Below are 27081 nucleotides of genomic sequence, written 5' to 3' on the forward strand. Positions count from 1 at the left end.
GGGGGGGGGGGGGGGATTAGTTTTTTTTTGGATCTCCCTGGGGGAATCATCTTCAGGAAAGTTCGTGGGGATAGCGAAGGGGATGAGGTTGGGCGAACAGCGGAAATTATGAGGATCTTATTGGGAAATATTCACTTGGGGTTTTTCAATTTTTAATTTATCTGGAAAATTTTTAGAGTCGGGAGAATTTCATCAGAAATTTTAATTTTGTATGATTAGATTTCAACTGTTTAATATTCTTCAACTGTTCTTTATTATTATGAAGAAGAGTTGGTTATTTTGAGGGATGGATAAAATTATAAATTAGAATATTTTGTTGTCAGAAGCAATTGTCGATTGGGCCATGAAAATTTACCAACATTGGGACATAAACCTCGAAATATCATTTAATTTATTGTGAAATTTCAAACATTTGAGGCAGTGATCCAATAGTTAATTCATTAAAACTTATTATTAACAAATTGAAGCATCGTTAATTGCGGTACAAAGATGTTGAGTATTTTTCAATGACAATTATGAGCTCAATCTCACGCCCACACATCCTCAAAAAAGTTGTAGCAATTTTTCATGTAAAATTCGAATTTTTTTCAAATTATTTTAACGAAAAATTATTATTATTATTATTATCATTATTATTAGTTTTTACTGTTGGATAGAAAAATGAAACAAAAAATATTTTTCAAGGTTGGCTTGATCTGCGAGCGAATGCTGAAGGAGCAAGAGACTCAAATTAGGGAAGAGTATGATCAGATATTGAACATGAAGCTGTCAGAGCAGTATGATGCTTTTGTTAAGTTTACGTACGATCAGATACAGAAGAGATTTGAATCAGCAGCTGCCCCAAGTTGTAAGTATACTGTTGATTATTGGGATTGAAAAAGAGGAGAGTATTTTCTCATGCATTCCCTTCTATTTATTTCAGATCTATCCTAAGCTAAGGACCCTACCTCTAAGGCCAGGTTTCTGTGAAGAATGTTAGGTAAGAAAATTCCAAAAATCTTCATTACTTTGCTATAAAATAACCTTCAATTTCTTGATAAAAGGAAATTTTCCACAATTTTGAACAGATTATTTTCACTATATCTCTGAAACCACTGAGTTTAGGAGAAACTTTCAGAAGATCTTTTTTGTGGACAATTTCATGAGCTACAAAAAAGTTCTTGTCACATTTTCCCCTAAACCCAGTATTTTCAGGGAAATAAGCAGAAAAAGAAAATCAATTTTTTTATTTACCACATTTTAACAACGAAAACTCGTTTATTAATTATTTATCGATTATAAATAGATTAATTTGGTTTTCCATTTTGCTTTTTACAGATTTCTACTGCTAAGTGAGAGAATTTTTCGCTTCAAATAAAGAGGTAGCCAGCGTCACCTCACCAATTACTCGAAAAAAAAATATCAAATCATAACCGTTGATAATCGACTCAACGTAACTCTTGTGAGAATAAAACAAAACACTTTTTTGGCATAAAAGGAGGAAGTTTTAGTGAAGTAAGTTGCGTAGGCTCCTAGTTAATAAAAAATCAACTGCGACCGAAACTCAAATAAATAAAAAAGAATCCACAATGTATACTAGAGAACGAATCACTAAAAAAACTAACAAAATTTGTACTGTCCGATGTTAGAAGTGCGCTGGCATCAGGGAACTATGTAAATGTCGACAAGTTCGTACTCTTTCTTTAAAAAAATGTTTCAAAAGATTTTTCTAAACACAACTTTTGTTAAATTCGTCATCTGCCATTGATCCTTTTTTTGCACAATGAAAGATTTTTGTAAAATAACGTAGTCATTTCTCATAGAGTTAATTCAATGCCATATAGAGTTTTGCTAGGAAAACCAGAAAACAAAAAAAACATAATTTAGTGAAACGTGAATAGAATGACGGAGTAACGGATAAACAAATTGAAATTGCTGACGTCAGTTTCCCACAAAAATTGTAAATTCTGAATGTTGAATCTTTCAGTTGGTCGATATTACCATGACCCAAGACCCCAAAAATAACATTTCACAGAAGAAAAAAAATCCTCCAGTCATATTCACGACTAGTTGTACAAAGTTTGTAAAACTCTAGAGCATCATCGAGGCCCTCGATTAGATAAATTCACTGTAAAAACATTTTTTGATACCTGTAAAACGTGAAGAAAAATTCGTTTTCTATGCAATCATTTGTTCGCAATGCGCACATTACCATTAATTCCCCATTATCTCTAATTAGACGTTACTACCCTGTGCATTTAGGGAGCCAGAATTACCCGAAAAATCCACGAGTCCATTATTTTCCCCAGCATTGTTGAAACGGTACTATAATTCGACCCGCATTTCCCCCATTTTCTGAATAAAACTACGGGTTATGATAGAATCAACGCCTTGCATTGGCTAATCGCGAAAATTGAACTAGAAATTAACTGCCGAATGCAGTGTCATTGATTGTAGTATTGTGAACAATAAAAAATGAAAGAAAATCCAAGAGTTTAGTAGATTTTTATGCATAGTTCGTTCCCTGGTAGCCAACAGCTCTGAAAAGGCGACTAAATAACTCGCTGGATTAACAAAACCAATATACTATGAATGAATACATTTACTGTGCCTATTCTAGAAATATTTATCAAGATACCGCGGTTCAGACGTAACATTAATTATCCATAAGCCCCGACTAGTTTGTAACCCACCAAATGAAAACACGATTGTTTATCATTTAGTTATCCTGCGTAACACGTCGTAATATTTATTTTTAGTAAAATTACATAAATCCCAAGATTCGATATAAGTAATTGAAAATTGTACGACTATCGTAAATCTAATCGAATGGCACTGTATTGCCAATGAGCTTAGTTTAATACAGATGAAATTCTGAAACCCCATTTTTCGTTCAATCTTTATTTTTTTAATGTTATGTTAAGGGTATTTCTCATCACTTTGTTTTTACGTTTACTGCATGAGTTGTCATTTGTTATTTCATTTATTAATATTGTAACATAACTGTGAGAGTGGGGAGTGGGGAGAGAGTCGGGCAAAATAGACAATTTTTGAATGTCTTTTGATAAATATGTTGAGAGAACATTTTTTTAGATGAAATATCTTTGAAAATTGATCTGTTATGAGTTAGAAATCAAATTATTATTATGTGAATTAATTCCAAAGGGAAACAATGTAATTGTTAGGGAAAAAATTCGCGTTTCATTGACAATTCGAAGGGTTAATTAAATTCTGAAAAAGTTAAAATTGTTGATTTTGCCTAGCCCTCCCCATACGAGCGAAAAAACGTAAAAGCAGGTGGTGAAAAACAATGTTACGAAGCATTGAAATTCGATTTGTATCGGATACGTGTAATAAGTTATGTATACTCGAAGCAAGTGAGGAAGAAGAAATTATAATGGTTTATGATTAAGGGGAGACCGAGGATACCACTGTGGATAACGAAACTGAAGTCCTTGAAAGGATCCGAGGGATTTTTGATCTCTTCAAGGGTGAAAATACCTCCATTAAAAGAATGTACACTTATTAATTGATTGAAAGAATAAAATATAAATCTTAAGACTGATTATCACTGGTTTCTTTCACTGTAGTTTGTCCATTAATTTCGGGGATTTGGGGGATTGCTAGGATTTTATTCACCAGAAGTGAATGTTATGAAGTCGAGGAGATGATACTCGATGATTAATCAATGAGGAGTTGTTGGAGGTGCCACTGGACGAAATGAATGGATCGGCTGTCAGTTACGCACTGAGCAGCAATGCAACATCACCCACGTGCTCAGATGATCTTTTATCTCTATCTAATAATAATACCCTCATTGAAAATCGTGTTAGTCCGTCTTATGAAGTGTAATTCCATTAGTTAAATGTGGGGCTTCAGCTAATGCAAGAAGCCCCAGTCGGGGAGTATAAATACCTCTGGGGATGGAATAACTATTGTCACTTCTGGGCGGGAACAAAAACTTTGGACTCGGGAGCGGATAATAAATATATCTGAACAAAGAGACAAATGTTTCCTCTCTTGTTTTTGGCCTACGTCGTGGCTGTCAAGGTTTTCAAGAAAACCACCCCGAATGGTGAGTATCAAAAATCTTGTTCTTCTGGGACCAGTCATCCTCGGGAAATATTCCAAAGTTTATGATTTTTTGGGGATTATTTGTGAAAAGAGGAAAGGGGGATTAATGATTGGAATAATGGGAGAGGAGGGAGTCAGTCTAATTTTTTGGTAATTTTATTATTCATAGGGAAGGTCACCGTCTACCTCGGCAAACGAGATTTCATAGATCATCTCGATCATTGTGAACCTATCGATGGCGTAGTTGTAGTTGAAAATGATTATCTCCAGGGTCGCAGAGTTTACGGTCAGGTAAATGCCCTTTGAATGTGCTTCGTAGAATAATTTGTTTGGTATTCTCATTTTCATTCGTTTGCACTTTTTCAGATTGAAGGAAAATTCCATGAAATATTGTGATGTTTTTGAAATCTTCAAAAACCTGTAATTTTCATGGAATCGCAAAAGTTCTTCACAAAAATTCGTGGATTCCGTGAATTCTTCATTAAAAATTTTTTTTTTAATCTTCATATTCGAAATTTCTTTATTTTTCTGAAATTTCACGATGTATTTTTCACTTTTGTGAGGGCTTTTTTATCTCTCATGTCGTGCTACAGAAAAACTCCTTCAAAATCCAATGAAGACATCCTAGACAAGTACAATCAACTAATTTATTTTACGACTTTGAAATGTGTTTATTCTCCAAATAAAATTAGTTCTCATGTTCATAAATTCGATTAATCTTTCCTCTGAGTTGAATCATTTGGTTCTCTTTCTCCTTCAGATCATCACGACCTCCTGCTATGAAATTATTCTCTATAAATTAGAGCTAAATTTCTCTAAATACCTAGGAAAAGCCACTTCATTCATCTCCACCTTTCATCCTCACTGAGGAATGTATAAAATTCTCTGATTTAAAAAAATTAGAGATGTTTATTCTCCAAATAAAATTACTTCTCATGTTCATAAATTCGATTAATCTTTCCTCCGAGTTGAATCATTTCGTCTTCTCTCTCCTCCAGATCATCACGACCTACCGCTATGGACGCGAGGAGGACGAGGTCATGGGCGTCAAGTTCAGCAAGGAGATGGTGCTCCTCCGGGAGCAGATCGTCCCCGTGAAGAAGGAGAAGCAGGAAGCAACTCCAATCCAGGAGCGCCTCCTCAAGAAACTCGGGCCCAATGCCTTCCCCTTCACCTTCCAATTCCCCCAGAACTCCCCCAGCTCAGTGACCCTCCAGCCCGGTGAGGACGACCAGGGCAAGCCCTTAGGTGTCGAGTACACTCTCAAGGTGTTCGTCGGGGAGAATGAGGAGGAGAAAACTCACAAGCGATCGACCATTGCCCTTGCCATCAAGAAACTCCAGTTCGCCCCCATCTCACGCGGACGTAGACTCCCCAGCTCCCTTGTCTCCAAGGGCTTCACTTTCTCACAGGGTAAACTCAACTTGGAGGTGACCCTTGATAAGGAGATCTATTATCATGGTGAGAAAATCGCTGCCAATGTTGTCATCACTAACAACTCCCGCAAAGCTGTGAAGAACATCAAGGTAAAGAATAACTCTAGGGAAAACCCAGCGCATTCGCTAAGAAATTCTATTCTGAACTGATTTTGATTAGAATTGTATTAGAATTCTCTTTTTCTTTTTTTTTATTTGTTTTTTTGAAGATCGATTTTTAAAGCGATATTAGTAACCAGGGGTTGATGCCTGTAAGTGCTGATTTTTCTGTAAAATTATTGATAATATTTTTTTTAATCTGAAGAGAATAAGCTATATAAGAAGATAAAAATCTCCTGACTTTCTGCTATAAAATATCTACTGGAAAATCATGAGAAATCAGAATTCTAATAGATTTCTAGAAGAGTTTCAATAGAAATTGTATAGAATTTTCTAACGAAATAACTAGGTTTTTTCTGTCGAATTTAGCCGTGTGTTGAATAAAATGTGGTTTGAGTGTCTTTGAAATGAAGAGGTTTAGAGAGAATTATCAAACCGCTTTTCTATAAAAAATTTCAAGGGGTGCAAAAAGGGTCTGACGAGTAATTGTGTTAAACCCCTTAATTTTCAAGAAATTCGTCGAATAATCTAAAATTGTTCAAGCTCCAACGTCCTTTGCCATGAGGATTCAGAAAAAAACATCAGAAGACATTTCTTCGTAAAATCCAAACTCTTTCAATGATTCATTCGCAAAAGTTCAACTGCGAAAAAATTTCGTAGAAAAATCTAAAGGATTCGCTAGAAAATTCTAGTGGATTTCTATGAAATTTTTTATTAATTCTTGCCCGATTCTATTGAAAAATTTCTACACTTATCTGCGCGTGTTATTTCAATGGAAATGTTCAAAGGAAATATTCTACAGAAAAATAATCAACGGAATTCGATTTTTCCATAAAACTTCGTCTATTGAGACATTTTCTACAGAAATCACTTTTTAAATAAAAGAGAAGAAAAATAGTGGAAATTTTTTTTTCAAATTCTTGTCGAAGAATTCTTATAGAAAAACTTAGTACAACTTTACCTTTTTATACAATTTCTTCTATTGGACATTTTTTGCTCTAGAATTTTCCAATAGAAACGAAAAAAGCAATAAGAATCCAATAGAATTTTTTCTAGGCTTTTCAATAAAATTCCTTCATGACTTCCTTTTGTTTCGAAAATACTGGCAACCAAATCGCCCTGAATTCTCGAGTCGTTTAATCCTTCAATCCTTCATTTCCACCAAATACAGATGTTTGTTGTCCAACACTGCGAAGTCACAATGGTAAACACCCAGTTCTCTCGCCACGTAGCGAGTCTGGAGACACGAGAGGGCTGCCCCATCACCCCCGGTGCCAACTTCACCAAGCAATTCTACCTCGTGCCCCTCGCCAGCAGCAACAAGGACCGCCGTGGCATCGCCCTCGATGGACACCTCAGGGTGACTATCCCCCCAGAGACACCCCACCTCACACAACTCGAATCTAAGGATGTACTACACCCTTTCGGCCAAAATTCACGTTTTTTTTTTCATTTCTCAGGCCCATTATTGATCGGATTGACGCGAAATAAAATACCGTTTTTGCGTTTTACCATTATTGATTGACTCACGAAGTTTCATGGTAGTGCAATCATTTTCCTGCATTTTTTCTAAAGTTCTGTGAATTTCCGAAAAGTATTAGAAAAAACGCAGCAAAATGATTGCACGATCATGAAATTTCGTGAGTCTTAAAGTAACGATAAAACCAAAAACGGTATATTTTTACCAATTAACAATTTAACAATTTACCAGAAAAACTCAAAAAACGAAAATTTTTCGCGAAAAGGTGAAAATACATACTTAAAGTAGCTCTACCCTTCGGCTGGGCTACGCTGGACTTTTAGATATTTTCAGTTTTTAAATTTTTCAACTAAATTGCATGGAAAAAATTTGAAAAAATCATATCCAGTCAGTATTATCTAAATTAAATTTCCCAAAATATTGATATTTTTCAAACATTTCTCTCTTATAAATAAATAATAAAACTTGTTTGCAAAACGGTGCATTATTTTTTATGAGGTGTCAAAAAAATTCTTGATTTTTTCACATCTAATGAAAACAAATTCAGATTTTAATCTTTGATTACAATGGAAATGTTGATTTTCACATTAGACACTGCGTTAAATCCTGATTTTTAAACATTTCTTCTTTGAAAAACCAAAACGATAATTAAATTGAGAAAAAAAATTAGAATTCCGAATCAAGTCGAGTTTTCTGCAATTTTTTTGCAGTTCTCAATCATCTTTGAATTTACCGTAAGGGTAGAACTACTTTAAACTCGAGTTAATGGGATTGTTATCATTCTAGGACGACGACGTCAACCTCGCTTCGTCCACCCTCGTTGCTGAGGGCAAATGCCCAGCTGAGGCCATGGGTATCATCATCTCCTACTCCGTGAGAGTGAAACTCAACTGCGGAACACTCGGAGGAGAACTCGTGACTGATGTGCCACTGAAACTCATGCACCCAGCGCCTGGTAAATTCTTGATTTTTTCATTTTCGATGGGTGCGAGGTGGTAATCACTCGAAATTTCGGGTTCAGATTGAACTGAAATTCCGCGCTGATAGGAGTTATTCGCTGGAGAGAATGCGTGGTAATAATTCAGGGGCGAAGCGGTAAACTGTTTAAGGATATCCAAGTACTTTGGCTATTTTTTCTCCAGTGAAATGATTTTCTAGTTTTGGGGTCGAATGTCAGAGCTTTCACTTGATCCTAAGTTTCCGGACATTTTGCAATGATTTTATTCCTTAAACTTTACAGGTCTAAATTTGAAAATAGAAATTACATTTGAAAATTAGAAAGTTTACCTTTGGGGGAAGATTGAAATAATTAAAAAATTGCAATTTTTGAAAAAATTTATGAACAATCAATAATTTATTGACAATCAATTTAGCTACAAAAAGGGTCCAGAACATAATTTCAACGTCGTGCTAGATTCGGAGATATTTATCAAAAACTGCCACGGCATTCAGTAAAACGAGAAAAGTCTATTTTCGTCGGACTTTAGTTTTTGCTGAATATCTCGGAAATAAGGGGAGATAGCGAAATTCTTGGAGAGTTTTTTTCGTCCTTTTTTCCATGAGACTTTCGCTATCTCTCTTGCATTCACTCGTGAACAGGTAAAAACCAATTTCGTTCAGTCTTCCGATTTTTCTGAACATCTTCGAATCTAAAAGTGATAGCAAAGTCTCAGTAGAAACATTTTTGTAGCTTTCAGTCTGTTCCAAAAAAGATTTTTATAAGAACAGAATTTTCATAAATAAATAATGGAATCTGCTTAACAAATGGTTGATTATGTTCTATTACTTTTCAGGTAATTTCTCGATTTTTTCAAATAAAATTTCAGTTGTTATTCGCAACCAAAATCTGCTTTGCCAATATTTTTTCTTTGAAAAACTGAAATTAAATTTTTAAAAGTCATCAATTTTCCGAAATTATTGAGGCTTTGAAAATCACTTTATGGTTTAGTAAACTCCATTTTCTTGGAGAATAAAATATCCAATACTTAGTTTTCAAATTTTGCAATTCAATTATATTCTGCCACATCAGCATTTTTTAAAACATTTTTAAACAAGAAAAAATCAGATGTCGATTTTTATTTGCAACGAAAAATCTCAGATTTTAAATTCCCTCCTAAAACGTTGAGCTAATTTCAAGTTTCCAATACTTTTTCAATAAAAAACCACAACGGTTATTATATTTTGAATAATCTTGAATAATTTCCAAAATTATTGAAGCCAACTTTGTATTCAATGACGAACTCAATTATCTTGAAATTCAGAGAAGAGACAATAGTATATAACCACACGAGTTATAAAATTAGATTTCTTATGAATGAAAATGCGTAATCACATTCACTGAAACGAAATTAATTAAGAAGTGCTTAAAAATAACACATGGAAGCATTGATATTGTTAATTTGTATTGTTTATTCATTCATAAATTCATTCTGAATTCTCCCATCTCATAGATTCGAAGATATTCATAAAAAGCTCTTCCTCAAGTCAAATCAGCTCGTTTACCCACCTCGAAATCCCGGATAAACCCATCGCATTATAATGTATTTTTAAAAAATCTGTGTCGCAGGTGCCGTTGAACGTGAGAAGGCTCAGATCAAAAAGATGAAGAGCGTGGATCGTGCACGCTACGAGAACTCGTGCTACGCCAACGACGACGACGACAACATCGTCTTCGAGGACTTTGCTCGTCTCCGTCTGAACGAGCCCGAGTAACCAGACAACACGATTGATAATAAACATGATTAAATGATAAAAAAACGGGTCAGAGACACCTGATTACTCTGAAAGGACGGGATGAAATGACTGTTCATCTCTCGTCCTCAGCATCCAGAGGCCTTTTCCATTCATCGAGGAATTAAAGTATTAAATATAATTATCAGGATTGTATTATCTTCATGGTGCTGTTAATTAAATTGCCACTGGAGTCCTCTCAGAGTAATCAGCTGCCACAATAGCAGATAAAACGCGTGAACAGTGAAAGGTAAACAAAATTTGAAAATTAAGAAAAAATTAATGAAATAAGTGCTCTGGATTTTCGATTAGTAATTATGGAAAAGGTATTCAATTAAGAACAAAAATTACGGAAAAACTACAAAAAAGAAGAAAAAAAATAGTAAAACTAGAAATAAAAATAATATTTAATCGTCTCTGAATTTTCATTCGATGGTGGTGGTCGAATGGAAATTCCACTGACTAATGAGACGATGAAAAAAAAAAAAAATACACTGAAGTGAGCTTAAGTATTGTACCCCCTTTTAAGTTTTAAAATAACTTTTCCCGTTTTTCCAGAAGTGACTATTATTCTTTCTTAATTTAATTCATTTCATATTTAATGGATATTTATTCAATTTATTTATGAAAAAATGAATACTATGTTGATGCCTTGTATTGTTGAATTAAATGTTATCTGTTAGAAAGAGAAAAAAATATAAAAGACCAATCAAAAAAAGACTAGTTTATCCTCATGCATTGAACTAGTTATTTTTCGCAGAATCCAAACCTCTGGGGATCAGTGATGAACAGAATATTCAGTAAACGTTATATTCAATTTATTTTGTTTCATACAAAAAATGGATACATCGGTCGATCGATGAAACATCAAAAATATAGAAGTTGGGATGAAGAATGAAAGACTTTGAATCTTGGGGAGGAGAATTAGTCGAACATGTGGGAGTAGTATTCCTGATAGGTTTGGATGTATGCCTCTTTCTCAGCTGGTGTCATGGCATCTGTCAATGCCTCGTTGACTTCTGTTATTGGTACTGTTCTTCCACCGACAATCACTGTTGGTATCGCATCGTCGTCGTCTGATTCCATCACTTCGACGTCACCTGGAATTATTATTAATTATCTTATTGGTTATTCATAGACACATGACATGAATCCCAAAAATGAGAAAATAATGTCAAAATATTCCGGGTAATTTCCAGATATTTCTAGAATTTTAAAAACTTTTGAAAAATGTCGAAGAATTCGAAGAACTGTTTAACGAGAATTGGAGGTTTAGATACTAAATAATAAAAGTAATGAATATTGATAAATCTAAATGATTAAGTGGAAAAATTGATGAATAGTGAATAAATGATTACGAAGATGATATAATTTTAAAAAAATTGTAACACCGACTGAAACATTTTCTGATCACATCCTCTTTCATTAACTCTCCCTAAATATTCTTACGAATTCGAAATAAAATTTCATAAAAGTTGCATTCTTAAGATTTCAAAAAATCTTTTGAATCCATCAATCAATCACCGAAAATTGTCAACAAAATTCCACCTCAACATCCATAAACCCAAAAAATTCTCTTCAATAAAAAATAAAATGGAGAAGAAGATGAAATCACCAGTATCAACAGCCTGCATCTCCCCATGTTCCTCATTATCACTGGAGTCACTGGACTCCTGCGGAAGCACAGCTTTGACAGCGCTGACAGCATTAGTATTTCCCCCCTTCTTCTCATGAGCCAACAGCACAGACATGATATCCTCCCCCTGTTTGTGATTGGAATTAGTGTTGGTAGCAGTGGCAGCAGCTTTATCGAGGATGCTGTCCTGGTTGGCTCCATTATCCAGCTCGGAATTATCGTTGATGACAGTACTCTCCATCATCCAGATGGGTCTCTCCTTTCGTTTGTTGGCCGAGTCGTCAGTGCTCTCGTCGCCAATCGTCACATCGACTCGAGTGTCCTCCACAGCAAAGCCAGAGCCCCTGGTGGCCTCACCCGACCATTGCTCTCCTGGGAGCCTGATTCCTAGTTTCCTATTGTCGATTCTGAAATTAATTGCACTTTAGTAAATTCAAAAGGTCGGGTTTGAGGCTTTTTAACAGAATGCTTCAATTATTCCTGAAATAAAATACAATGCAAGCATCACATGACTCTGTTCTCACCCTCTGATCAGGTTTATGTCCACTGGTTCAGGCTCGAGAATCTCAGGAGCTAGTTTGATACCCTCAACCTCTCGTAGAAGAATGTAAAGTGGCTCCAATTGCTCGTTGAACTTGGCGAGCAATAAACGTGAGTCTTTCTTGGGCAGTGCTGACTGATCCTCCTCCACCATTTCACGACAGAATGTGCAACGAAACTCACCAGTCATCATGTCGAATAACTGGTCTGCCTAGTGATCAACATTTGGGTTTGTTTCCCATTTTTGTGATTTTTCGACGAATAACAAGAGTCTGTTTACTAAATTTTCGAGAGAATTTTGTAATAAAAGTGACCAACATAAATAAAATATGTAAATTGATGTCTCCATCTTCTGTTTAAATTAATAGATTAAATTTTTAAAAGAATAAATTGTTCATTCAGTCCTCGAAGAATTGATTTTGATACTTACCTCTAAATCTGTGAATGTCTTCAAGCAATTTGTACACTTAAAACTCGCTCTACTCGTGGCATCACGCTCCTCTGTCTCCAGTCTCTTCCTCATGAGGTCCAGTTTATATTTTACAACATTTACAAAAGTCTACGACAAGAAATTGCCGTGAATTATTTGCAAAATTAGGGCCCTGTGATTGAAGTGATGAATGACGTTACCTTGTAATTAATAAAGTAGTAATTGACTTTTTGGGCTTTGCCATCAGATCCAGTCTCCATCTTCAACCTCACCTGAATGAACTTGTCATTCCTGAGAGTCGCTATCTTCGCACGCAGCATCTTTCGCTCGAACTTGAGTAATTCGCAGATATCGTCTTCTTTCATGCCTTTGTCAAGACAAATAAATCGTTATAGAATCGTCCTTCGTTCGAGGAGCTTAAGCACGATTTAAATAAGAGAAATAATCTCACATGGATTCCTAACAAGCATGTCGACGATGAGAGCATCCTCAATCGAGTAGAAACCCCTGACGACGAGCCTCGCCAGTTGTTTGAGACTACTGGGCACTTCTGTCACCAGCCTCTCCTCCATTATTATTATTTTTAATTCCTACACTCTGTGTGAAGGACAATACAACGAACAAATGAGAAGTATTGAATGATTCAACCATTTACCTCGAGGTAATAAACATAGAAAAACCATTTTTCATGATTCTTCATTCTGTTTTAATAAACATTGTAAGTACTTATTTTTGATTGTTTTTTTTGTTTCATGTTAAAGTTATATGCCCGTTGAAATATCATCAGGAACAAGTACTATCATCCAAAATAATGAAAACAGTTTTTGATTTATCGTAAACACTTCATGGAATTTTTTATTTTAAATACACACGTGTGACTTTGCAAATGCTTATTGTTCTTTTTTTTCTCGTGTGAAGGTAAATTAATGATAAAAGACTATCAGAAACAAGTGGTAACCCTCAAAATTTTGGAAGCAATCTTCACTTTATCATAAATATTAAAATAAAGGTAATTAATCAATTTTAATGAAAATTTTCATTTTAATAAATACATTTGACTCAAAATCTATTCACATTCCAATTCTATTCTGTTTTTAATTATTCTCCTCCACAAAAAAACAGTACAAAAAACAGGTGAGATGTTTCAAATGTTCTAAACATTTACTCTAAAATAATAAAACAAAATACAATGCCCATTTTTCATTGTTTTTTTCTCATAGTGAAGTTAAATTAACTGTAAAAGATTATGAGAAGCAAGTGGTAACCCTCAATCTTCCCTTTATCATAAATATTAAAATTAAAGGTAATTAATTAATTATAATGAAAATTTCCATCTTAATAAATACAATTGACTCCGAAACTATTTAAATTCCAATTCTATTCTGTTTTCAATTGTTCTCCTCTACAAAAAAGACAAGACAAAGAACCCATGAGATGTTTCAAATGTTCTAAACATCCACTCCAAAATAATAAAACAAAAAAATACAATCAATTTTAAATACTCGATTATTCAATTTTAAACCTTCCTAATGTCCATTTTCAATTATTTTCTATCATATTGAATTTATATTCGCGTTGAAAGATTATCATAAACAAGTACTAACCTCCCAAATGATGAAAACAGTCGTCAGTTTATCGCAAACACTTCATGGAACTTTTTAACTTAAATAAACACATTCTATTATAAATTTATTCACATATTTACATCGCTTAAGGTTTCAATAATGCTCATTACTGAATTGTCATTCCCAACAATGTAGAGAACACATGTAAACACCTTGTTTATTCGTAAAGAAACTGCGGGTTAGGTCGGATCGTGTCGTCCACACTGTGCCACATAGACCGGTGGTAGTTTTGACAATCTCAACAAAATCTGGAGATAACCTGTCGTTTTCGTTTGTTGAATGAGTGATAAATGTCATATCGAGGGACAAATTAGATTAAAATTTTTCGCTGTTGTTGATCTATGGCAGCTATTGATAAAGTCAAGATTATCGTCGTTGGAGACTCAGGTAATAAATTGTTATTTAAGGGAGCGATTAGTAATCATCGGCATTGACGTGGCTTATTCTCACCGGAATTTTGGGCGATTTGATTGAATTTTGAATTTTTTTTTGCATGAGTGAAATAGTTCATAAGATGTTCATTTAGTAAACTTTTGTTCAGGGTTTGTTGATTGAGGGGAAGAGAATGTGTCGCATATGCTGAATTCTTTATGCGATTTGATGCGGAAATGTTGATAGTGTTCGTTATAATTAATTAATAAGAATTTGGTAATTGAATGGATTCATTTTTATTCAATGAATAACACTTGTTGGATTTGAATTTTTAAAAATCGAGGGGACAATGGGATTAACAGTTGTTTCATTTGTTGAACAATAGCAGTTTGTTAATTATTATCATGGACAGTAATTGGCAATTATTGGCCATGACGTGGCTTATTCTCACGGGAATTATCTGTGATTTAATTGAATTTAACCTTTTTTTTGCATGAATAAAATAATTCACAATATTTTCATTGAATCCATTTTTCTTCAAGGCTTGTTGAGTAAGAAGAAAAGAATGTGCAGCACATGCCGAATTTTATATGTCCTTTGATATAAAAATGTTGATATTGTTCTCTATAATTAACGAATAAAAAGAACTATTGATTTCAAAGGATTGATTTTTATTCAATGAATGGAAATTAATCCATTCAGAATAAGATCATAAAAATCTTATGAATCCCCCTAATAATTATCAATAATAATAATTAATAATTATTAATTGTTGATTGACGGGAAGAGAATGTGCTGTGAATTGCAATTCTCTTCATTACAATGAATAAATACATAAACAATCGATTGTTCTTCAAATTCACGAGATAATTGATTGAATTAAAAAATTCAATACCCAGCACTGTTCGTATTTAATTCTGCTACAGGGGTGGGAAAAACCTCCCTCACGCATCTAATATGTGAGCAACAAACCATAAACAATCCATCCTGGACGGTTGGTTGCTCTGTCGAAGTGAAATTACACGAATTCAAGGAAGGAACGCCCAATCAAAAGAGATATTTCATTGAACTGTGGGACATTGGGGGCAGCCAAAGCCACAAAAATACTAGACATGTTTTTTACAATCCCACAAACGGTAATTTTCCAATCAGCTCACTTCCTTTTCCCCTTTTTTACGTTCTGAACGAGTTTAAGGACCTCTGAACATTTTTATTCGTTAGGAATTATTCTGGTGCACGACTTGTCGAACAGAAAGTCCCAGCAAAATCTGCAGAAGTGGCTGGAGGAGGTCCTGAGTAGGGATGGAAACAGTGGGAGGTCTAGGTCCTTCGATGATTTCGATCCAGAAAAGTTTGTGGGTTCAACACAAGTAATATTTCTTCTTGCATATTTAATTCTAAAAACTGGAGATTTTTTTTGTCGTTTATCCTCTTCGCTTTAGTGTTTTTGATAATCAATTTTGATGATCTTGGGTAGATTCCTATTTTGGTTGTTGGAACGAAACTGGACTTGGTACCATCGAGATCTAGTTTACACAGGCGTTCGTCGACGATTGCTGAGGAGTGTGGAGCTGATGAGATTTTTTTGGTATGAGATAATGTGATAATGATAAATAAAATAATTCACATTAAGTGTTAACATTAAGTAAATATTAACATTTTGCCCCACATTTTTTGCGGCACTTTAAAAGCTGCTGTGAAAACTCCAGAAATTCATGAGGATTTGCAGTTTAAAACCTTCCAAGAACTTTTTTCAATTTCAAGCAAATAGGCTTAATGAAATGGCAAAAACCTCTGGGAAATTTCTACCATTTTAAGATTTAGGAAAAATACTTTTTGCGCTCTTTACCAGATGTTCAATGAATTTTTATGGACGAGATACAAAATGGATTGAATGAAAAAAAGATTAGGTGGGAACCCATTATGAAGATTATGATGATATAATTTTCAAAAAATAGTGATACATCGACCGAAATATTTTTTGATCACTTACTTCTTCATTACTTTTGTCCTCTGAATATTTTGATGAAGTCGGAAAAAAATTCCAAACAATTCCACGATATTCATGAATTTTCACAAAAATAAATTCGGAGATTTCACGAAAATTTCGCAGAATTCCATGAATTCTGAGCATTTTTAAAACTTAAAAAAAAATGTCCCTAGGGATTTTATCAATTAATGACGAAAAATGAATTAATGAGTAATTTTTCGTGCATTTTTGTAAATTTAGGATTGCAGTCAAGTGCGCTCCCTCGCTGCAGGCACGACATCCTCAGTAAAACTCAGCAGATTCTTCGACAAAGTGATCGAGAGGCGTTATTACGCCAATCGCGAGGGCATAAGTCCGGACAAGAGAAGACAGCCGGTTTATGCCTCGTCATACAGCCCCAAACTCTACCACAAAGACTAAAGTTCCCCGGGAACTGGACTAAGAAGAAGGACAATGATGTGATATACCAAGGCCTTATCTGTTCACTGGGCCTCCGAGCACCGTTGCATTATCACTCACCATTGAGATGATCATTTCATGGATAAAACATTCCTCTTATTGAATCGAAATACATAAAAAATATATTTATAAAATTGCATTCGGCATAAGTTATTACATTCCATTCCCCTCCATTTTTTTATCCACAATATTTCATGATATATTCGTAAAATAGGTTCATGAATACAATTCGATAAAGTTCACTGCATTAAAAAAATTTCAATTATCAAATGTGTTAGTTAAATTGTTTCAGAACATTCGCATAAAAAAATGTAATTGAAAAACCTAGGGAATGCGTTAAACAATACTATTGGATTTTTATTGAATTTTCTATTAATTTTTCGCCGATTCTACTGAAATGTTCAATAGGAAATATTCTGTAGAACATATTCCGGTAGAATAAGTTGTAAAGTCGAATTCTATTGAATTTATCTATAGAATATAAACTAAAAACTAACAGAAAGTTCAATAAAAATTCAATAGAAATGTCTAGAAATCTATTATTTATTTATTTATATTCTGTAGAATTTTTTCGGCTAAAAATTTTCCAAATTTTTTTTTTCTTGATGAAAAGAAGAGAAAAATAGAACGTATTCTAAATGTTAAATTTCAGAGGCATGAGCGAATTAATGGGAAAAGGGTGAAACGAGATGAGTTGACTTGACTCCAAAATGAATTTTTGATGAAACGTATAAAAATTCAATAGAAATTCTATCAGTTTTATCGACAGATTTTTTAGTTATCTCTAAAACTTCTTCGTGAAATAAATTTTACAAGTTTTTTTCTTATTCACAGAATAAATTTATTCAACGCTTTTCCATAACGTTTTTGTATTGAAAAAACTGCATGGAAATTGTTTGATTTTCTTGAAAATTTGAGTCGAGGAAATTCTATAAAAAATATTTCAATAGAATAAGTTGGACAGAAAAATCGAATTCTATTGACTTTGTCTATAGAATACTTTCTGCTCAACATTTCGATAGAATCAGCCAAAAACTAATTGAAAGTCCAATAAAAATTCAATAAAATTATCTAACAAATTCGATAGGTTTTTCTGTAAAATTTTTTTGTGCTTGACTTTAAAATCCTTCAATATTCCTGCCCCGGGCCCAGAAATTAAATTTACCGCCGACACAAATATCGGCCACAGTCGCGCCATATGTTCAAAAACTAGTCCAATGTTTTCAGTCGAGTCAATACCCCGAGCCCATTCAAATTTCCGTGACTGTTTGGTGGGACTCCGTGTTTGCGTTGTATCAACCGAACCACCCGAGTGCGATATTTTATCGTCACTAGTGAAAACAAAAGCATTTCCGTGATCACCCGAGGCTCTCTGGTGCATCGAAAATGGCACAGAATATCAATCCATTTTACTCATCGCCCAGTGCTAACAGCAAAGCCAGGGAGGAGAAGCAGAATGTACCCAAAGACAACCACGCAGTCAGCAAAAGGTGAGGGAGAGAAACTCGTCGTGTGTCAAGGAGTCCATTGGGGGCTCCAAAGCTCGACATTACTCCAATATTTTCATTCCCGCACATGTGATCACCACTTTTAGACACACGAGGGACGATTTTTATTGAGTTTAGAGACTCGAGGCGTTATTTTTCTTCATAACCTCTCACTCCTTCACAGTCGACTTGCCATGATGTTTTGTTTGGCTTGACCTGCATCATTCAATAATTTCAACTCGACGTATAGGTGAAAATGATTCATCAGTTAGAGGGTGAATTAATTAATCTGAATTGAATGAATGCAGTTTTTAATTGCTTTTGGGTAAAATTGGAGTCTTGGGTTTTTTTATTGTAGAGAACTCAAGGCTATTAGGCTATGGGTTTATTCATTTTCGGAAATTCTCTCTCAACTGTATCATTTAACAATCTCAACGTTAAATTTAGCCTCAAATCATGAATTAATTAACGAATGAACTAATTTAGGTGGAACGAATTAACTGATTTGCTTCGACTTGCACTGATGTTTCGTTTGGCTTGACCTGCATCATTCAATAATTTCAACTCGAAGTATAGGTGAAAATGACTCATTATTCAGGGAGTGAATTTATTAATCTGGATGGAATGAATGCAGTTTTTAGTTGTTTTTGGGTGAAATTGGAGTCTTGGGTTTTTTTTTATTGTAGAGAACTCAAGGCTATTAGGCTATGGGTTTATTCATTTTCGGAAATTCTCTCTCAACTGTATCATTTAACAATCTCAACTTTAAATTTAGCCTCAAATCATGAATTAATTAACGAATGAACTAATTTAGGTGGAACGAATTAACTGATTTGCTTCGACTTGCACTGATGTTTCGTTTGGCTTGACCTGCATCATTCAATAATTTCAACTCGAAGTATAGGTGAAAATGACTCATCAGTTAGGGAGTGAATTAATTAATCTGAATTAAATGAATGCAGTTTTTGATTATTTTTGGGCGAAATTGTGGGTTTTTGAGAATTGGAGTCTTAGGTTTTTTATCGTGGAACACTCAAGGCTATTAATTCTCGCGAATTCTCTTGTTCACACGCCCAACTTTAAATTTTGCCAAAAATTATGAATTAATTGAGGAATCAATGAATTTAGTTGAATCGAATGAGTTGATTTGCTCCGACTTGTCCTGATGTTTTGTTTGGCTTGACCTGCATCATCCAATAATCTTAAATCTAAATTTACCCTCAAACCATGAATTAATTAACGAATGGATCAATTCGAATGAAACTAAATTGAATAAATTGATATGCTCCGACGTGCCACATCGCTTTCTTCGACTTGACCTGCATCATTCACCAATGTGAATTCGTAATATAGTTGAAAACGGTTCATCAATCACAGAATGACTTAATCATCAATCTCAACTCAATAAATTTAAATAAAATTGTTATTTTTCTCTGAAAATTCCAGCCAAATGATCAATTCAGCAAAAATGGCATGAAGCAATTCGTCCCAATTATCATCTTACTCAATCGCTTTCCTTTCGAAACCTAAAAGCTTGCAGATTTCGTCACATTACTATCATCAACCGGAGACCCGCAATGTCCCCAAAATGACGATTGCACAGAATCCTCCGAGTCCCAATCCTCTCATTCCCTTCGACTCATGAATTCATTTATCTAGACTGCAGAAGGAGCTCATGGTCCTCATGATGTGCACCGAGAAAGGCGTATCTGCATTCCCCGATGGCGAGAATCTCTTCAAGTGGATTGGCACCATCACAGGCCCTCGTGACACTGTAATTACTCGTTTAATTCAGTGAAAATTTCTTGAATACTGTTGTTCGAGGTGGAAAATGGTTTATGATGTTATTTCGGGGATTTTCAGGTCTACTCGGGGCTGACGTACAAGCTGACTCTCGAGTTTCCCCACAGCTACCCATACAGTGCTCCCATCGTTCGTTTCGTCACCCCATGTTTTCATCCCAACGTCGATCCAGTTGGAAATATTTGTTTGGACATTCTCAAGGACAAGTGGAGTGCTCTTTACGATGTTCGCACCATTCTGTTGTCCATCCAGTCTCTTCTTGGAGGTAAATTAATCATCACTCAGTGTTTGGCCAGTCAAATCAGTAGTGAATCGGTAAAACGGTTCAAGTTGATTTAGCCTTGGCTGAGTTTTCGAGGAATATCTCAGAATCTGAGGGAGATAACGAAATTTTTGTAATGACCTTTTTTGTAGAGCGAATTGACAGCTGCAAAGAAGGTCATGACAAAAATTGCGTTATCTCTCTTAGATTTCGAGATATTCATTGAAAACTGGCCAATTGTCAAAATCGAATACATTTTTTTTCTTCTATTAAATAAAATCAATGTTTTTATTCAATTAATTGATTCTATAGTTTTTTTTATTCATTTTGTTTCTTCCTCAATCGTAGATGATCAAGTTTTTTACTCTATTTATGGAATTATTAATGAATTATTGATTATTTCGCCAGTCTATTTGACAATGAACCTGTGAATTTTATTTAATTGATTGAGTTTACCGTTTTATTCAATTATATAATTTATTTTGTTATGAGTTCATCATTTTTCATGTGATGTGTTTAAATAAAATAGTTTTTCTTTTTAATTTTAGAGCCAAACAATGACAGCCCCCTAAATCTCCAAGCAGCCGAGCTATGGAACGATCAAACTAAATACAAGAAGCAACTCCTCGAAGAGTACCACAAAGACGTCGATCGTAACCCCCAGGATTCATGATAAGCAAATATAAGCATTTCAAAATTTCATCTATATTATTACCATCTTTCGTACTGAAAAGAGGATTAAAAAGAAAAACAAAAACAACAAGTAATATTAATTATAAATCGAAGTAAAATGAAATAAGGAGTCTCGTCCTCCATCGATTAATTCAAATTGGCTCGTTCACCGATGAAAAACTCGGACTAGCGGCCTACTAGTATAAATTGAAAGATAAAAAGGCGTTAGTGTGGATTGATTAAGTATTATTGAAATTTGTGGTGAAAAAAAAAACAAGTGAATTCTAAAAAGCTGTCGAATAACTGAGTGTCTAATCGTAGAAAATTATCTGGTACTCGTCTGAAACTTATTTATTTCATTTTTTTTATGTTAGTGGATAAATTTCAATCGTCTCGAACAATAGGTGAAAAACAATAACAAAAGTATCATTGAAATAGGCAGGATTTTTTTTCCTTTCGTTCCTTGTCGTCTCTTTCTGGAATAAATATTTTTAATGTACAAACTAATTGGTCTCTGGTAATTCAGCAGATGAATGATCCCTCAAGTACACTTGGAGAAGTATTGGAATTTCATGAATAGTTGACTAGTAATTTTTAGGAGAGTGACATTGAAAGTGAAATATTTCAAGTTTAACTGGAATTTTAATGAAATTTTACATTTTTAAGCAACAGGAAGACCAGAAGTCCCGAACTGACTTCAATTTGCAATGGAAACATGAAGAGTTAATACCAAATTACGCTGAAGTTTCAATTAATTGAAAATTCAGGAATTTACCTGAAGTTTCCTGATTTCTATCGATTTTAGTGGAATTATTGACCTAAATTTCACTTTTTCCATGGGTTTTTCCAACAAATTTTGGATTTCCAATGGTGGAATCCCTTTGAATTTTAGTGGAAGTTTAATGTGATATAAAGGGAATTAGATTTCGGAGGAAAAAAATCGTGAACCTTCAGATGTCACTGGAAATTTAATGAAACTTCACATTTTTAAGCACCAGGAAGAGCAGAATTCGTCAACTGATTTGAACTTTTAATGACAACATAAATAATCAATACCAAACTACGTTAACTTTTTGATCAATTAAAAACTAAAGAATATATTCACCTGAATTTTCGTGTTTTCTATCAATTTTCATCGAATTTTTCCGTAAAATCACGAATTTCAATGATGGAATCCCTTAAAATTTCAGTGGAATTGTAATATGACTTATATTTTCTTGAAATTGAATTCGATTTCAGGGGAGGAGCTATGAAATTCCGCATTTCATTAAAAATGCAATGAAATTCCACATTTTTAGCAGCAAAAAGACAAGAATTCCCCAATTAACTTGAATTTTCCTGATTTCTATGAATATTCATGGACCCATGGACCCAACATTTTCATTCTCCATTGATTTATCCACAAAATTCTGAATTTTCAACCATTAAATCCCCCGCAATTTAATTGGAACTTCAATCCGATGAAAATTACCTGTGAATTATCCCCGAAACATCACCCAAAAATAGTCAACAATCCAAGACATAGCCCCCAATTCCCTGCATATGACCCCAAACACAAAGAAAGTAACTATCGAGAGAAATTTAATCCGCTTGAATCAATATTAAACTCGAATGACCTTCAGACTCATGTCTGCCAAAGTGACAGTCCAAAATCCTCGATAATAAACAGCCCCTCGATCAACTGCTGTATTTATCGTACTCTGACAGCCAGAATAGCCCTGCAACAACGCGAACGATGGTGTCGAGAGTGTGCAGAGTCGTTCTCTTTAAGAATCCCCTTGCCACCTCGATAAAGTCGTTCCTCGATCCCCGAGGGACAATCCGCTGCTCATCGATCGCTTCGACTGCAGTTGAGGTAAGCAGTCATGCCACAATTTGAAACTGAATTAAATTCAGGATGTGGAGGACTCGATGGGTTTAATTAACCGATGTGTTCTAATTGACGACAGGAACGAAAAGTTAGAGTTAAGGATGTAGAAATTAATTATGCCAGGACTGGCAGTGGAGAGCATCCGGTTTTACTACTCCCTGGAGCCCTGGGTGAGCACTCAACATATTTGAGATTACCTTAAAAATTGAGATAGTTTGCAGTTTTAGAAATTGAGATAGTTCCCAGGAAGGAATGCAGTGAGTTAATTGTTATCACTTGATAGAGAATTAGTGTTAATTATTGGAGCCTTATCAGGCTGTTGCATGTGTTTGTGGCAACGAGTTGGTAAAACAGAGAATGAGATATGTGAGGGGTGGAGATGCTGCCACCTCTGATAGAGAATTGAATGTCGTGATGTCGGAGAAAAGAGATGTAAAATCTCTGATTTTCTGAGAATTTTGTGAATTTTTGTAAAATTGTACAAAAGGTTTTGGAATATTTGGAATTTTGGAAAAAAATAGGAGTGATACTCCGTTGGTTCCACCACTCGAGTAATGATTCTAGTCCACTTGGGATTTATTTTTGATGAATATCTAAAAATTGCAGAGAGAGAGTCAATTTTTTTGGGTAGATCTATTTTTAAACTCCTATTTTTCTGCGCAAAAAGAAAACGCAGAGTAATTCACTTGTTTATGTCTCTCTGTTGGGAGATATTCACAAAATTTTCGACATAAAGCAATTTATAATGAAGATAAATAGAAAAATTGTGAATTGAATTGAAGCATCGTGAAATTTCAGGTTTCACTGAAAATCCAATGAAATTTCGAATTTTTGAGCAGTAGGGACGCAATAATTCCATGACTTACTTGAATTTTAACCGAAAATATGATTATTTAGCACCGAATAACGACGAATTCTCGATTATTCTTCAATTACGTCGCCTAAAGGAGTTGACCTTTAGGCATCATTATTCAACTCCGACATGAGATATTCACCAAAAAATTCTAACATGAAGCTATTTAGAATAAACAAAAGTATCTCTGACAGAGAGAATTGAATTGAAGAATTATAAAATCTCAGATTTCACTGAAAATCCAATGAAATGTCAAATTTTTGAGCAGCAGGGAGGCAACAATTCCCCGACTCACTTCAAAGTTTATGAGACTATTTACCAGAATTTTCCTAAAATCATTGAACTGAAATGACGGAATTAATTGAAATTCCGCTGTAACTATACTGCGACGAAAATTTCGAAGAACTGCACCGGAAATTATAACCTTTCGGCTGCAATTTCTTAATTCTAAATTCTTAATTCAGTTTTTATCCCTCTTATCTACTCTAGGCACCATTTGGACTGACTTCAAGCCTCAAATCGAGGGCCTAGACAAAAATAAACTAACAATAGTAGCGTGGGATCCTCCGGGCTACGGAAAATCGAGACCCCCAGACAGAAAATATCCCGATGATTTTTTCGACAAAGACGCGGATTACGCTCATGAGTTGATGAAGGTCCTGGGGTTCCCCAGGTTCTCCCTCGTAGGGTGGAGTGACGGGGGCATCACTTCACTCATCCTCGCTGCGAAGAACCCGCAGAGCGTCAGAAAAATGGTCGTCTTGGGAGCGAACGCTTACATACTTCCCCATGAAAGCAAAACTTACGAAAGTACACGCACAATTTCTCATATAAATAAAATAATAGTTCATAAAGATGCGTTTGCTTCCAAATGGAAGCTTTGTAATCAAACAAGTCTTACTTGTGCCGAGAAAATAGTTTTTTGAAAATTATCAAAAAAGGATTTTTTTGTGCCAAACATGCAGAAAGTGCGCTGGAATGAAAAATTATTGTCGCAAAAATAGATTTAGTAGTTCAAAAAAAATTGCATTCTCCGTACACGCAAGAAATGTCATTTCTAGCACTACTCCTTCGTTATTCGATTCTCCCATACGTATTTTGCTCCCGAAAAATCTTTGTTTTATGCGAAACAAGGGATAGTAGTTTTTCGTTCCGGCTGTCTAATAATCACAGACAAGAAATGAACCCTTAAATGAAACAATAATAATGATATGATAGCAATCTTGTAACTTAGGGATAAAATATTTGTTGATAAATTTTCCTCTGAATGAGATATTTTCATCCTGAAAAGGCACCGTCTGGTGTGAATAATCCGCCTCTTGAGCCAAATATTTCATTGCTGTCGAAAGCAGCACAATTATTCATGAGACTCAAATTCGAGCCAAACAAATTCTTTTTTGGAAATTTTCAACTAGCGATTTTGTTGGCCCAAACAAGACTTGTTTGACAATGTGTTTGTTTATGTCTTAGTGTAGACTTGCGATTAAATTGCAATTGATCCCTGATTAAAGCCTCTTCTTCTTCTACTCGTTATGGCTATATCCTCAAACTCTAAGAGAGAGAGGCAGGCCCCATCTGATTAAACCCTGACTGAAACCGAATTCGAGTGTTTAGAGTGTCCGAATACAGGATCATTCCTCCAAAGAATAAAATAATACGCAAAAATTTTGATAACGTTTAAATTTACGAAGAGGATACTAAAATTGGAATTCCAAAGAAGAGAGAATCCATTCAGAAGGAAATTACTAAGTTATTGAAAAATGCAATTATCCAGTTGTTATTATTAAAAAGGTATCAAGAACATCGACACATGGTCAGAGCGCATGAAAGCGCCACTAATGGCCATTTATGGTGAAGATTACTTCAGAAAGACTTGGGCAGCGTGGGTCGAAGCTATGATTAATCTTTTCGAGAAAAATAATGGTGACCTCTGTAGAGATTCAGTAGCGAGGATTGTGTGTCCTACGCTCATAGTCCATGGGAAAAAGGACGTCATGGTTGATGGAGAACATGCGGAGTATCTGAAGAACAATATTTCGAATTCTCAGTGAGTTGATTGCCTCCAGAAAACAATTTCAAAATTTGCCTCAATCCCAAAACGAGAATTAAAAACCAAGAATTAAATAAATAATCAGTAATATTCAAGTGCAGCGTAAATCATTGGAGTTAGAAATTTTTAAGACTTCGAATTATTTATTCATAATGTAATGAGAAAGAGGATAAAAAAATCTGAAAAAATATCTCATTTTTACCCATAAAATGAAGATTTGCAAAAAGCCTCATTTAGTTATATTCATAGTCACTTTTGAAGATTCCATCAATGAAAAAATCAAAATTTAATTTTTTGCATTAAAACTGAAGTAGTAAACTTAGTAAGAACTTCATGAATAAAATTTTACTGCGGATTTCACGGAACTTCAGTGTGATTGATAGATAAAATTTTATTGATTCTTTGTAGCGCATGAAGTTCTCCCCAAAAATTGTCTCGACATTTTCCTCTGAACCTCTTCTTCCAGGAGACATCCACGAAATAGTGTGGATTAATTTTCGATTCGACTTTTTTTCAAGCTCAATAACATTAAAATTGAAAGTCATAAATTACTAAATCTGATCAATTTCAGGCTGGAGATCTTCGAAAAAGGATCCCACAATCTGCACTTGAGATACCACGAGGAGTTCAACCAGCTGGTGACTCGATTTCTCCTGGGGAATTCTTGAAGACTGCCTTTTCCGTGAATTCAGAATCACCAGTTCTTGCATAATTCATGTCATAATGATCGCAATACATTTTTTACAAGCCCCACCGCATCTGTGATTGCCACTCTCCTCGTACTTTGACGAAATAAAAATGATTGAACAGGAAATAACTATTTTTATTTTCATCGAGTGTAAACTATCAATGAAGTGACGTGGCGCGAGTGGGATAACCAGTTGGAGATAGGGATGAAGGAAAAAACGGCCCGTGGGTGGCTGCATTGGTTTCATATGCCACTTCCATTAAAATTTCATTTTAACTTCGCATGAAGAGGGAGAAGTTGAAGAGTAAAACAGGACGTTTTTTTATTCTGTACTTATTTCTTCAAAAAAGCTCCTACAGTTTAGGAGAAACCACCGATATCCGTTCGATTTTCTTGTACTAATTCAGTGTCGATGATGAAAAAATGAATAATCTTGAGTTTCTCCTTTTTTCGATCCATCATTTCAAGTATAATTTAATAAACCAACATGTCAAAACACATTTTTTATCGTCAACGAAAAAATCTCCGTCATTTTCCCGCATTATC

The 27081-nt window shown here is 34.7% G+C and overlaps 6 protein-coding genes across 7 annotated transcripts in view; 5 read left to right on the forward strand and 1 right to left on the reverse strand.

Annotated features, from left to right (window-relative positions):
• The window catches only part of LOC107043647 (akirin-2), a 6561-nt gene extending 3014 nt beyond the window's left edge, over nucleotides 1-3547 (forward strand). Inside the window, exons 3-5 of the mRNA XM_015265225.1 lie at nucleotides 685-847; nucleotides 923-979; nucleotides 1318-3547. Of these exons, the coding sequence (XP_015120711.1) occupies nucleotides 685-847; nucleotides 923-933 (174 nt within the window). The 3' untranslated portion in view covers nucleotides 934-979; nucleotides 1318-3547. The remainder of the gene's footprint in view (nucleotides 1-684; nucleotides 848-922; nucleotides 980-1317) is intronic.
• Nucleotides 3548-3922: 375 nt separating this feature from the next.
• On the forward strand, nucleotides 3923-11164 carry LOC107042878 (arrestin homolog). Its single transcript, XM_015264110.1, has 6 exons — nucleotides 3923-4054; nucleotides 4223-4344; nucleotides 5052-5579; nucleotides 6760-6948; nucleotides 7855-8023; nucleotides 9635-11164. The coding sequence occupies exons 1-6, from the start codon at nucleotides 3988-3990 to the stop codon at nucleotides 9778-9780; spliced, it is 1221 nt and encodes a 406-aa protein (XP_015119596.1). The 5' UTR covers nucleotides 3923-3987; the 3' UTR covers nucleotides 9781-11164.
• LOC107042874 (general transcription factor IIE subunit 1) lies at nucleotides 10595-14484 on the reverse strand. Its single transcript, XM_015264096.2, has 7 exons — nucleotides 14009-14484; nucleotides 12856-13001; nucleotides 12605-12771; nucleotides 12405-12533; nucleotides 11959-12185; nucleotides 11414-11841; nucleotides 10595-10898 (listed from the first exon to the last, which is right to left on the reverse strand). Exons 2-7 carry the CDS (start codon nucleotides 12974-12976, stop codon nucleotides 10723-10725), a joined length of 1248 nt encoding a protein of 415 aa, XP_015119582.1. The 5' UTR covers nucleotides 12977-13001; nucleotides 14009-14484; the 3' UTR covers nucleotides 10595-10722.
• LOC107042886 (rab-like protein 3) lies at nucleotides 14020-16954 on the forward strand. Of its 2 annotated transcripts, none has more exons than XM_015264122.2 (5): nucleotides 14020-14416; nucleotides 15328-15537; nucleotides 15623-15771; nucleotides 15879-15989; nucleotides 16632-16954. In XM_015264122.2, exons 1-5 carry the CDS (start codon nucleotides 14371-14373, stop codon nucleotides 16809-16811), a joined length of 696 nt encoding a protein of 231 aa, XP_015119608.1. In that variant the 5' UTR covers nucleotides 14020-14370; the 3' UTR covers nucleotides 16812-16954. The 2 variants fall into 2 exon arrangements, with proteins under 2 accessions (XP_015119608.1, XP_015119617.1); XM_015264131.2 differs by having other exon boundaries at nucleotides 15623-15756.
• Nucleotides 16955-18084: 1130 nt separating this feature from the next.
• On the forward strand, nucleotides 18085-21581 carry LOC107041127 (ubiquitin-conjugating enzyme E2 C). Its single transcript, XM_015261534.2, has 4 exons — nucleotides 18085-18340; nucleotides 19997-20111; nucleotides 20201-20405; nucleotides 20951-21581. Exons 1-4 carry the CDS (start codon nucleotides 18237-18239, stop codon nucleotides 21073-21075), a joined length of 549 nt encoding a protein of 182 aa, XP_015117020.1. The 5' UTR covers nucleotides 18085-18236; the 3' UTR covers nucleotides 21076-21581.
• Nucleotides 21582-22703: 1122 nt separating this feature from the next.
• On the forward strand, nucleotides 22704-26661 carry LOC107041086 (valacyclovir hydrolase). Its single transcript, XM_015261469.2, has 5 exons — nucleotides 22704-22929; nucleotides 23024-23114; nucleotides 24287-24607; nucleotides 25589-25844; nucleotides 26419-26661. The coding sequence occupies exons 1-5, from the start codon at nucleotides 22810-22812 to the stop codon at nucleotides 26513-26515; spliced, it is 885 nt and encodes a 294-aa protein (XP_015116955.1). The 5' UTR covers nucleotides 22704-22809; the 3' UTR covers nucleotides 26516-26661.
• The last annotated feature ends 420 nt before the right edge of the window (nucleotides 26662-27081 follow it).

The sequence above is a fragment of the Diachasma alloeum genome, unplaced genomic scaffold (genome assembly GCF_001412515.2).
Source record: "Diachasma alloeum isolate Michigan unplaced genomic scaffold, Dall2.0 Dall_scaffold_00179, whole genome shotgun sequence".
In the NCBI taxonomy this organism is placed as follows: domain Eukaryota; kingdom Metazoa; phylum Arthropoda; class Insecta; order Hymenoptera; family Braconidae; genus Diachasma; species Diachasma alloeum.

Bases quoted from the DNA above. Each gene is read 5' to 3' on its own strand.
- LOC107042878 (XM_015264110.1), top strand. From the start codon at position 3,988: ATGTTTCCTCTCTTGTTTTTGGCCTACGTCGTGGCTGTCAAGGTTTTC. The intron at 5,580-6,759 runs GTAAAGAATAAC...CACCAAATACAG, and splicing joins AAGCTGTGAAGAACATCAAG to ATGTTTGTTGTCCAACACTG. The intron at 8,024-9,634 runs GTAAATTCTTGA...TCTGTGTCGCAG, and splicing joins ACTCATGCACCCAGCGCCTG to GTGCCGTTGAACGTGAGAAG.
- LOC107042874 (XM_015264096.2), bottom strand. From the start codon at position 12,976: ATGGAGGAGAGGCTGGTGACAGAAGTGCCCAGTAGTCTCAAACAACTG. The intron at 12,772-12,855 runs GTGAGATTATTT...GTCTTGACAAAG, and splicing joins CATGCTTGTTAGGAATCCAT to GCATGAAAGAAGACGATATC. The intron at 12,186-12,404 runs GTAAGTATCAAA...GTTGATCACTAG, and splicing joins AGACATTCACAGATTTAGAG to GCAGACCAGTTATTCGACAT.
- LOC107042886 (XM_015264122.2), top strand. From the start codon at position 14,371: ATGGCAGCTATTGATAAAGTCAAGATTATCGTCGTTGGAGACTCAG. The intron at 15,538-15,622 runs GTAATTTTCCAA...TTTATTCGTTAG, and splicing joins TTTTTACAATCCCACAAACG to GAATTATTCTGGTGCACGAC. The intron at 15,772-15,878 runs GTAATATTTCTT...GATCTTGGGTAG, and splicing joins AGTTTGTGGGTTCAACACAA to ATTCCTATTTTGGTTGTTGG.
- LOC107041127 (XM_015261534.2), top strand. From the start codon at position 18,237: ATGGCACAGAATATCAATCCATTTTACTCATCGCCCAGTGCTAACAGC. The intron at 18,341-19,996 runs GTGAGGGAGAGA...TCATTTATCTAG, and splicing joins AACCACGCAGTCAGCAAAAG to ACTGCAGAAGGAGCTCATGG. The intron at 20,406-20,950 runs GTAAATTAATCA...TTTTAATTTTAG, and splicing joins CATCCAGTCTCTTCTTGGAG to AGCCAAACAATGACAGCCCC.
- LOC107041086 (XM_015261469.2), top strand. From the start codon at position 22,810: ATGGTGTCGAGAGTGTGCAGAGTCGTTCTCTTTAAGAATCCCCTTGCC. The intron at 24,608-25,588 runs GTACACGCACAA...ATTATTAAAAAG, and splicing joins TGAAAGCAAAACTTACGAAA to GTATCAAGAACATCGACACA. The intron at 25,845-26,418 runs GTGAGTTGATTG...GATCAATTTCAG, and splicing joins AACAATATTTCGAATTCTCA to GCTGGAGATCTTCGAAAAAG.